Here is an 11,568-nt window from a genome sequence, read left to right as displayed (position 1 = left end):
CTGACGGACGCCTCTGGAGCGACTGATGCAACCGTATGTCATCACCGCATACACCCAGAATCTCAAGGTAGCATTGCCGGACGAGGGCAAGCTTCATAAAGCCCCTCTCGAAGACTGCTGGAATACGGTAAACGCAGCTGAAACCATGGGGGTGGTCGAACGGAGACGAAGTAACGATTGGTCCGACGATGAGTGTAGAGATTTTTAAAATGTGGAAATAACTGAGAAAAAGCACCACCTGGAAGAGGCGGCGTGCAATAAATGGAGCAGCTGCGCCGTTCACAAGAAACACGGAAGTTCTATCAGTAGCTCAACATCTCGCAAAGGCTTTAGGCTCGTGACTAAATGTGCAGGGGTAATGAGGGAAGCATCATGACGGACGGATGTGAGATGACTGAAAGGTGGAAGCAGCACTACGAAGAACACCTGAATGGTACGGAGAGTGCAGACATGAAGGACAAAAGCAGCTAGAGAAATTACTACGTCAGTACTGCAGTGAGCATTACCGATCCAACTTCCACGTAGAGAAAAGATAAGGATAGTATACAGCTGCTCAAAAGCAACAAGTCAGCTGGAAAGGACGGTATCAGAGCTGAACTCATCATGATGGGCCCGGAAAAGTTGGCCTGGAACAGCTAATCTGGGAAACCGAACAGCTACCGCAGGATAGAAAGGAAGGGGTAATTTGCTCCCTTTACAAGAAAGCTTCTAAGCCGGAGTCAAAGAAATTCCGAGCTATCATCAATTCTGAATGCCATCTACAAAGTGATGGGAAGCAGTAGTCCCTAGAGGATTCAGGAATGCACCCAGGTGTTTCATCAGGAGCTTCTTCAGAAGTTCTTTCAGCTATTTCAATGAGAGTTCCCTCAAATATTTCTCCAGAACTTTCTTCCGAGATTCTCTCTGGATGATTCAGGATGCGTCTAGGAGATCCATCAGGAATTCCTCCAGAAGTTCCTTCGGGAACTTCTACATTGAGTTCTTTAGAGATAAGTCTAGGAGTTCCTTCAGGGATTCCCAATGAAGTTCCTGTAAGAATTGCTACAGGTATTAAGGTATTAAGGACTTCTTACAGGGATTCCTCCATGATTTTCAGAAATTCCGACAGATGTTTCTTCAGAGATTCCTTCTGGAATTCCTTCAGGGATTCTTCCAGAAGTTTCATCAGATATTTCTCCAGGTGTTCCTTCCGGTATCTCTCCAGGACCCCCTGCAGAGATTCTTACAGGAGAACCCAAGGATACCTCCAGAAGATATTATTCCAGAAAGGAGGATACTCCCAGGAGATATTTCTCCAGAAGTTCGTTCGGTAACTGCTACAGGAGTTTCTTGAGGTATTCTTAGAGGAGTTTCTTCAAGAATTTCTCCAGGATTTTCTCATGGACTTCCTACAAGAATTCCTCCAGGATTTCTTTCGGGGAATCCTCCCAGTTTTCCTCCTGGAATTCCTTCACGGATTCTTTTGGGAGCTGCTTCTGAAAATTCTTCGGAGATTCCTCCTGGAATTCCTTTAGGGATTCCTTCCGGATTTTTTCCGAGAAGGCTCCTGAAAAACCTCGGGGGATTCTTCCTGGAATTTCTGCAAGTTTCCTCCGGGAATTCCGTCGCATATTCTTCCTGGAATTCTTTCAAGGATTCCTCCTTGAGTGCCTTCGAGAATTCCTCCTGGAATTCCTTCGGATATCACTCCACAAAATTATTCCGGGATTTCTTCTGGAATATCTTCGAGGATTCCGCCTACACAGCTAATCGCGTTCGGTAATTTTTACCGAAATCTCAACCGCTGAGCTTTCGGTAATGGATTTTGGCTGAAATTCTGTAAAAAATTAACGAATTTCGGTAAAATATTATCGTTTATCGTGAACTCTAACGAACTTCGGTAAAAGTTGCTACCTTTACGGATTGTTCCTGTTAAACCAAACTTAACGGTTGAGATTTCGGTAAAACATTACCGAAGTCGGTGATTTTTTCTAACTGTGTAGGAAACCTTCGGAGATTCCTCCTGAAAATCCTTTGGAGACTTCTCCTAGAATTTCTTTGGGGATTCCTCCTGAAATTTCCTTCGGAGATTCCTCCTGATTTTTTTCCGGGGATTCCTCCTGGAATTCTTCCAGGAATTTCTCCTAAAATTCTTTCGAGTTACCCTTCTAGAATTCGTTCGAGGAATCTTCCGGAAATCCTCGATGATTCCTCCTAGAACTCCTTCGAGGATTTCTCCTTAAATTTAAAACTTCCCGCTAGAATTCCTTTGGGGATTCCTGCTGGAATTATTTCGGGGGTTCCTCCTGAAATGCCTTCGAGGATTCTCCCTAAAATTCTTTTGGGGATTTCTCGTGCACAGTCATTGCACAATTAAGGATCAATCTGCCACAATTATTAATCAGTCAGTTCACCATACAATTTAAATGGAATTGACTCATAATTGTGGGTGGCCCATGATTGTGCTATGACTGTCATTCCTTCTGGGATTCTTCCTAGAGTTCTTTCAGGAATTTCTCCTATAATTCATCTATGATTCTAATCAGGTATTTCTTCAGAATTCCTACAGAGATATTCTTCAGAATTTCACAAAGAATTTCAAAACCACCACAGAAACCTGCAGAAGTTCCTTTAAGGTATGCAGCACTTCCTGCAAGGAGTATACACTATAGTGCAGGATTTACTTGAAGGATTTCTTCGCGAGTATTTCCTGAGGCTCTTCTAGGAGTTTTTTAGGGATTCTGAAGTTCCTTCATGGTTCTTCCTGAATTTTCTTTGGGGATTTCTCCTGGAAATCCTTCTTTGTCCGATGAACAGTATATGGCGACCGTGACAGGATACGATGTAAACTCTTTGGTTGTTGGGGTCACGGTCGCCATGTACCAGTTCTTAGCGACGTTAAAGCTCAATTGAGAATCACATATTTTCCATAACAGTATAAGTACTTTTCTGCAGCATGATCAATAACTCAAAGAAAATAAAAATGTCCGATTGTTACAATTGAAAAAACAAACGAGAAATCTTCGAATGAGTGTAATCAGTTTCGTACCTTTTAATTCCGCCCTATGTTGCTTATCCTTCCAGTGGATAATTGACACTGAGGAAGTTTACAAGTGGTAGTCGAAATACGCGTATCTGTCAAAGGATAAGCAACATAGGGCGGAATTAAAAGGTACCTACGAAACTGATTACACTCATTCGAAGAGGGTATTCTGCTTAGAGGGTTCGAAAAGTCGGTACAAGAAACGAGAAATAACAAAATGGGCATTCAAACGTAATAACTTATGTCATCAATGGTCATGAAAAAGCTCAGACTACAAATTTTAGAACTAAGAGCGTACTTCTTTGCTTCGCCAATTTTGACCATTATGGTCAAATTTCGCTCAGGGACTATTCATAAACCACGTAGACCATATTTTGGTAATCTCAGAAACCTTAACCAGGAAACCTTAATTGCAAGCAACATAAACTAGAAGTTTTTCATATTGGGAAATCATAAGAATTTTTGTGAGTTTGACTGCCTGGTAATGGAGGTTTGACCTTAATAATGATCAAATCAAATTCAGCAATGATTTTATGTGTTGGATCATTTTACCCCATCCACTGCGTTCTCCTACTATTAAGCATTGTACGCAAAGGAGTGATTAACAGGTTTAGCGTGCTAGAAATGGTACTGTCATCACATGGTCATACATGCTCCTCCGGCTTTGCAGACGAAATTTATGGTTTCGGTAAGACATAGATGTTAATGCTATTAGCACTGCCATAAAAGTAATTGATGGGCAATTGGGCATGTGTTCAAAGCTGTTGAAGAATGTGTGTATCTTGGAATGCAGAAATAGCTGTATATCTGTTTTATCTATCTTTGCTGACCTACGGCCAGATTAATATATTTGGATATTTGTGAACCGTAAACAATTGACTTATCCTGCACTCGACCATTTGATATTGAACACCGAAAAAGGTTTAAAACATGGTTAAATCACATCGTCATCATTTTTGCCTTTCTCGTACACCGAGGTGTACCGAAAGGCTATATGTTCACTCCAAAAACGAAAATTTGATAGAGCCTCCGGAGGGGTCAAGTCTTATATACCAATCGACTCAGCTCGACGAATTGAGGTGATGTCTGTGTGTGTGTATGTGTGTGTGTGTGTATGTGTGTGTGTGTGTATGTGTGTGTACAAAAAAACTCACATCACTTTTTGGCAGTAAACCTCATCCGATTTCAATGACCGACGGTTCATTCGACGCGGAATCTGGTCCCATTGTTTCCTATTGAAAATGGTTCGAATCGGTTCAGCCGTTCCGGAGATATGGCCATTTAGGTGTTCCGGAACGGTACCCCAGGAAGGGACCAGATATGAAAATGCATCAAACCTATGCATGCGACACATCAAACCACGGCATTTTCGATAACCTGATGAGCGGTAAGCAGAAAAATAGTCTAAGACCATATCTGAACCGGTAGTGTTCCGGAACCGGTTCCGGGTGTCCCACCGGAAGTGGCAAATATCAAAGTGAACCAAACCCATGCATGAGACACATCAAACCACGGCATTTTCGATAATCTGATGAGCGGTAAGCAGGAAAATAGTCTCAGACCATATCTGAACCGGTAGTGTTCCCGAACCGGTTCTGGGCGTCCCGCTGTAAGTGGCCAAATATACAATTGTACCAAACCCATGCAAGCGACACATCAAACCACGGCATTTTAGATGACCTGATGGACAATGAGCAGGAAAATCATCTCAGACCATATCTGAACCGGTAGTGTTCCGGAACCGGTTCTAGTCGTCCCGCTGGAAGTGGCCAAATATACAAGTGAACCAAACCCATGCATGCGACACATCAAACCACGGCATTTTCGATAACCTGATGAGCGGTAAGCAGAAAAATAGTCTCAGATCATATCTGAACCGGTAGTGTTCCGAAACCGGTTCTAGGCGTCCCGCTGGAAGTGGCCAAATATACAATTGAACCAAACCCATGCATGCGGCACATCAAACCACAGCATTTTCGATGACCTGATGGATAATGAGCAGGAAAATCATCTCAGACCACACCTGAACAGGTAGTGTTCCGGAACCGGTTCTAGGCGTCCCGCTGGAAGTGGCCAAATATACAATTGAACCAAACCCATACATGCGACACATCAAACCACGGCATTTTCGATGACCTGATGGACAATGAGCAGGAAAACCATCTCAGACCATATCTGAACCAGTAGTGTTCCGGAACCCGTTCCGGGGTTCCCGCCGAAGTGGTTAAATCTGAAAGAGAAACAAACCCGTACATGCGTCACATCAAATAGCGGCTTTTTAGATTACCTAATGAACGGTCAGCAAGTGTTTCGGAATCGGTTTTGAGTGGCCGGAAGAGGCCAAATGTAAAAGTGAACCAAATCCAGGCATGTGACTCATCAAATCGTGGCTTTTGCGATAACCTGATGAACAGTTAGCTAGAAAATAGCCTTACGTCACTGGTAGTGGTCCGGAATTGGTTCCGAGAGTCCCGTCGAAATTGTCAAACCCTGCATGTGACACCTTCAATTTGCAGCGTTTTTGGTTAACCGATGAGCAGTTAACAAGACAATAATGTTAGACCATATTTGGTTCAGCCGGTAGCTACCCGAAATCAGATCCGGGTAGTAAAATGTAAAATTTAACCAAACCCATGGATGCGGTACATCAAATCACGACCAGTCTTGTAAACATTCGACACTTTTTAATACCTTCATTTCGTTGCCGCAGTCGGGTGTCAGTCGGCTTTGTTACATTCGTGCGCTATCGTTACCTCTTACCTACACACAACACGAGCAGTAGAACGAAGACTGATCACGACTTATCGACAACCTGATGGAAAAATAGGGTCAGACCACATTAGATTCCCGGTAGTGTTGCGGGTTCAGCTGTGGCTTCGAAAGTGGTTAGAAGTAAAAGTGAAGCAAACCCATTCATGCGATATATCAAATCGCGGTGATTAGGTAAAGATGAATAAATAGCAATAAAGTATTCTCAGACCATAATTAGGACAACCGGTAGTGTCATGGTCCATGACTCATGGAATCAGATCCGGCTATCCCACCGGCAATTACCAAGTATAAAAATGAACCAAACCCATACATACGACACATCAGATCGCAGATTTTTTGATAATCTGATGAACGATTAGCAAGAAAATAGCCTTAGATCACATTAGAGACTAGCTGTTATGTAGCAGAACCAACGTTCATGTGAAAAATTAAATCGTGGCTTTGTTTAATGACCTGATAAACATTAGGTATGAACAACAGTGACGAATAGGTCTAAGTTCTCATATATGAGAACAAAATATAGGCAAAACTAAAGCGATCTCATCAAATCGTACCATTTCAGATTCCTAAGGTGTAAAGTTATAGCAGGATTGGTCAACGTTGAATGGAAAAATAAGAATTTGATCGCGTAAACAGTAGATGGTGGCTGTTTTAAGGAATTTTGAGCTCTAAAACTATGAAAAATAAGTGTATTTGGTATGGAAAATTTGTTTGGAGTCCACCAGAGTATCCAAAATAGCGATCCAAAGTCCAAGATAATGGCCCAGTATTCAAGTTAGTGCCTATTTTATAGGATTTTTAATTCTTGCATTATGGGCATATTTTGTATGAAAATATGTCCAGAATTCAAAATTTGAAAACCCAAGCTGTGCGCTGTTTCACAAGGTCTGCAATATGACTATAGTTTGAATGGAGAAGAATGCCGGTCTTTGTCCAAAACTGGTAACCAGAAAATCATAAACGACATGCCAAAATTCAATACGGCGACTATTTTATGTAATTTTAGGTGCAGAGTCCAAAAATGAATACCAGAACATCCAAGATGGTGTCTCAATGTTCAAGATGGCGGTTAGTTTAGTTGGGGTAGATATCCGGAGTCATAAAATGATGACCGGAAAATCTAAAATGACGTTTCAAAATTTTGCGGCTTCATGACACTTGCTTGGTTTGAGTTTTGGATCGTTGTCTTATATTTTCTGAATATTGGATGTTATGCTAATATAAAATGTATCCATATTGAGTAGATTTAGCAAGTAGTTTTCATTTTGTATTTATGTCAATGTCATCAACATGTCGCTCGAGTTTTGTTGGAAGGATATTTTAAAGCACGAGAAAGGCACCATCACCGCTAGGTGGATTAATTAGGGTTTTTATATTTCATTCTATAACGTAACCGCAACGCAACTTTATCACAGACAGGAATCCGCTGACACTTTTCACGGTTTGTTAACCCAATGCATGGAACTAAGCGAAGAAACGCAAAAAAGTTCCCTCTTCGGTCTGATCCTCGAATAGAGCTTCAACTTGGCCTGCCAGCGGTACCCTTCCATCGGGAGAGGAAGGGTGAAAGACAGATCAAAGACAGCGTTTTTGAACTTGTAGATTCCCGGTTTGATTGGACAGCGTACAATTGGATCCACGTTTTTGAAAAATTTAGCCACCACGTCCTTTTCGTCGTTGACATGTCGACATAGGTTCGTAAAGGTGAGCTTATTGTGCTCCTCACATGTTTTCATGTCTAACGCACATCGATCGATTAGAATTATCAACTGTTAGGAATTGAAAATGAAAAATTAGTGTTACGATTTGCATGATTATGTAAATAATACCTCCAGTGGTTCTTGGATGGTTTCAGTAATGGTGAAGTTCCCATGCAATTTAATGAGATTACTGCTCATGGAATAATTCAGAGGTCCTGGAAACTGAACCGTAAAGTTGCCTGAATTTGCATTGGGACATATTTCTGCTATCTCTTGCACGTATTCTTTTATACGCTTCTACGAAATGAAAAGATTAGAATAAAAATATAAGAGTAAAAATAATCACGAATTATTCATTTTACCATTTTGACGATGAACAATATTTACTTACAGCACGTCCACCATTGATCATGAAGAGAGAAGATAAAATTATACCTGCCAGCATCATTACTAACGGAACTGTGGAATACTAACTAACTAACTAAGCACAATATTACTCGCATGATATCAGTTTATATCAACATCACTGTGTTGTCAGCAGACCGTGACAATGCATTAATAAATTGACTGTTCCACATCTTGATTCTGTCGAATTTGGATATTTTTATGGAATTTAATTTTGAGTTTGCTTTTAATTACATTTGGACGCCATTATAGGGATATAAAATGCATTTTGCGTATGTTCTAATACAACTCGATGTAGATCCATACCCGAGCAGAAGAAAATAACTAGACGATAACATACTAAGGTATTTATCTTATATATGGACCAAACGGTAAACGCACAGATATACAGCAAGATGAAGGTGTCTGATATCGATTCCTGGTCAGTTCAGCATCATATAGTAAAAGAAATTAGCTAGACTTCCTTGAGCATAGAGTGCCTTTGGGTCTGCCACACAACACATGGATGCACACATGTTCAATTGCTTAAAACAACAATATGTAATTTAACAGCTTTGGCTTCCGTTTCTGTTCCAATTGGGACGTTGGGGGAATAATAATAAAAAGAAAAGAATTTTACTCATGTTTTTATTTATTTCACTTTATTAGTCCACCACAAAGTGCATTATATGGCGTGAATGAGCTGACACATGGTTCATGGTTTGTTAACCCAACGCGTGTAACTCAGTGAAGAAACGCAAAGCAGTTCCTTTTTCGGTCTGATCCTTGAATACAGCCTCAAGTTGGCCTGCCAGTGGTACCCTTCCATCGGGAGAGGAATAGTGAAAGACAGATCAAAGACAGCGTTTTTGAACTTGTAGCTTCCTGGTTTGATTGGGCACCGTACAGCTGGTTCCATGTTTTTGAAAAATTTACTCACCACGCCCTTTTCGTCGTTGACGTGCCGACAAAGGTTCGTGAAAGTGAGTTTGTTGAACTCCTCGCATGTTTTCATGTCTAATGCACATCGATCAATTAAGATTATCAACTGTTGGAAATGTTAAAATATTAAGCTTTATAGCCTTTATGGTTGTGTAAGTCATACCTCCAGTGGTTCTTGGATGATTTCAGTAACCGTAAAATCTCCATGGAATTTAACGGCATTGTTGTTCACGGAATAATTTAGAGGTCCTGGAAATTGAACCGTGAAGTTTTCTGTATTGGAGTCGGGGCATACCTCTGCTTTCTCTTGCACGTACTCTTTTATACGCTTCTGCAAAATGGATATGATAAAGTAAGAAAAGAATAGACAATAGACATTTTATTGGTGATGAAAAATATTTTCTTACGGCGCATCCCCCATTATTCATGAACAGAACTAATAAAGATATACTTGCCAGCATCGTTTCTGACGGCACTAAGAGGAATAATACTATTCAGATGTCAGCTTATATCAACATCAGTGTGCAGACCGTGACGTGCGGTAATTAATTAATTGTTACGCATTTTGATTCCTGCAAATTTAGACATATTTTTATGAAACTCTGCTTTTGATTGTAGCTATTTTGATATTCCCAAATAAAAGTCATACCGCGATAAGTCACCCGCGAAACTTCCGTAACACACGTAAAAGGCTTGTGTAGACACTGACCATGGTAAGAACATTAAGCGGAAAGTCTACTGCGTTCTTATTTCCTTGTGGATCTGAAACGATTATTGACCTAGCCCTGTCAATATATGACACATTCTACGGGTCCCGTATCATCAATACTCATTTTTCAAAGTAGAATTTCGGCATTTTTCACATTTTTATAACATTCTACATTACTCTTGTTGTCCTAAAACGTATGCAACATGATACACCGATTCTAGTAGAATATGGTATAATTTTCGTCGAAAAAATTTCATGATTTTTTTTGACCCCATACAATTTTTGAAAACTTTAGGCCCCGTGGGGGACCACTTAGTCTTGAGATATGGACTTCAAATTTTGGCATGATGGTTAGAGGTGTGCGCCGATTTGAAATCTATTGGCGGCGGCGTTTTGCACTTTTTTGGCCGGCGGCGGCGGCGTGATCGGCGTGACGCCGAATGAATTTTCGGCGGCGGCGGCGGCGGCGTGAAACGGCGTGGTCATAATATTTAATTTTTTGTTAATTCCGTTAATCAGCATCAGTGTTTTATTTTTTAGTAACTCATTATTTTATAGATGCGATGACATGTTTGTAGTTACCTACGGTTTAGTTATTTTTTTTCACATGTTTTTTGAAAATTTATTGACATAATTATTATGGTGAATCAGCTGCCCGAAAAGTTATCCAGAATGACCTTCTAAAGGAATTCCCGAAAGAAATTCTAGAGGAATTCCCGGTGGAATTTCTAGAGGAATTTCCGAATAAACTCTTTAAGGAATTCCCGGAAGAACTTGTAGAGGCATTCCTCTAGGTACACCTAGGGGCTGTCCATAAACCACGTGGTCACTTTTTGGGAGATTCCGAACCTCCCCAATATGACCACGTGGTTTATGGATGGCCACCTAGAGGAATTTCCGGATGAAAAAAAAGACATTATACCGTCTTCGGCCAGAGGCCGCTCAGACTGAATATTACACTAACATAAGGCAACGGACAACAATATAACACCCAGTGGCCCAGTGGAGAATTTTCCGTTTGACGAAAAGTTTTCCCCGACTGGAGCGGGAATCGAACCCGCACTCCGAGGCTTACGAGGCACCTAAACGACTGACGCCGCTAACCACTCGGCCACAAAGCCCACAATCCGGAACTGCTTCAGAACTTGCCGGAAGAACTCCCAGAAGAATTCCCGGAAGAACTCCTAGAGGAATTATCGGAGGAAGCTTCTGGTATTTCCAGTGCAATTTCTATGAACTCCTAGAGAAATTCCCGTAGAAATTCGTTAAGGAATTCCCGGATAAACTCGTGGAGGAATTCCAGGAGGTGCTCCTAGAGGAATTGTGTGTGTATTTGGTTTTGAAGAGGGACTTTAACCTAGTGGTCATTCGTCCCTCTGTCCTAGAGAAATTGCCGGATGATCTCCTAAAGAATTCCCAGGGAAAGCTTCTAGACTTCTAGATGAATTATTATTATTATTATTATTATTTCTTTATTATAGAGATTTTCAGCCCTAGGCTGTTTCATCTCTTTCTAGATGAATTCCTGGAGGATCTCCTAAAAGAATGCCCGAAGAAACTCCTAGAGGATGTCTCGGATTTCCCGAAGGACCTTCTAGAGTTCCCGGAGGAAATCTTGGCGGAATGCTTGGTGAAACTGCTGGAGGAATCCTCAAAAGAGTTGCTGGAGAAATTCCCGAGCAGAAGGGAATAACAACAGCATAAGAAAATGTGTTATTTTGGCGAAATAACTGAGTAATGAAATAGGTTATTTTCATGTTATTAACATAACAAATTATGTTATAAACTTGGCTGTCATAAGCGGCAAAATAACAAAAATCATAACAAAAAAATGTTCCTGGAAGACCAATTCAATAACATGTTTTGTTAGTTCGATAACAACATAATAACAATGAATTTGGGAAATATTTCAATAACAAATGATGTTATTTTAAAGTTATTGATAACAATCCGAAAGCAAAATTAGTTATGATATCAAACTTATAACAAAGTAAGTAATATTGCTAAGGTATTTTACCATTTGGGCAGGTGTAACTATT

At 40.7% G+C, this 11,568-nt stretch overlaps 2 protein-coding genes across 2 annotated transcripts; both read right to left on the bottom strand.

Annotated features, from left to right (window-relative positions):
- Positions 1-7,167: 7,167 nt before the first annotated feature.
- LOC109417411 (uncharacterized) lies at positions 7,168-7,942 on the bottom strand. The gene is made up of 3 exons (XM_019691504.3): positions 7,886-7,942; positions 7,624-7,791; positions 7,168-7,563 (listed from the first exon to the last, which is right to left on the bottom strand). The coding sequence occupies exons 1-3, from the start codon at positions 7,940-7,942 to the stop codon at positions 7,231-7,233; spliced, it is 558 nt and encodes a 185-aa protein (XP_019547049.3). The 3' UTR covers positions 7,168-7,230.
- Positions 7,943-8,567: 625 nt separating this feature from the next.
- LOC115255550 (uncharacterized) lies at positions 8,568-9,241 on the bottom strand. Its single transcript, XM_062847723.1, has 3 exons — positions 9,228-9,241; positions 8,984-9,158; positions 8,568-8,926 (listed from the first exon to the last, which is right to left on the bottom strand). Exons 1-3 carry the CDS (start codon positions 9,239-9,241, stop codon positions 8,594-8,596), a joined length of 522 nt encoding a protein of 173 aa, XP_062703707.1. The 3' UTR covers positions 8,568-8,593.
- Between the last annotated feature and the right edge of the window lie 2,327 nt (positions 9,242-11,568).

The sequence above is a fragment of the Aedes albopictus genome, chromosome 2, assembly GCF_035046485.1.
Source record: "Aedes albopictus strain Foshan chromosome 2, AalbF5, whole genome shotgun sequence".
NCBI lineage: Eukaryota > Metazoa > Arthropoda > Insecta > Diptera > Culicidae > Aedes > Aedes albopictus.
This window is presented reverse-complemented; position numbering and strand designations above follow the sequence as displayed.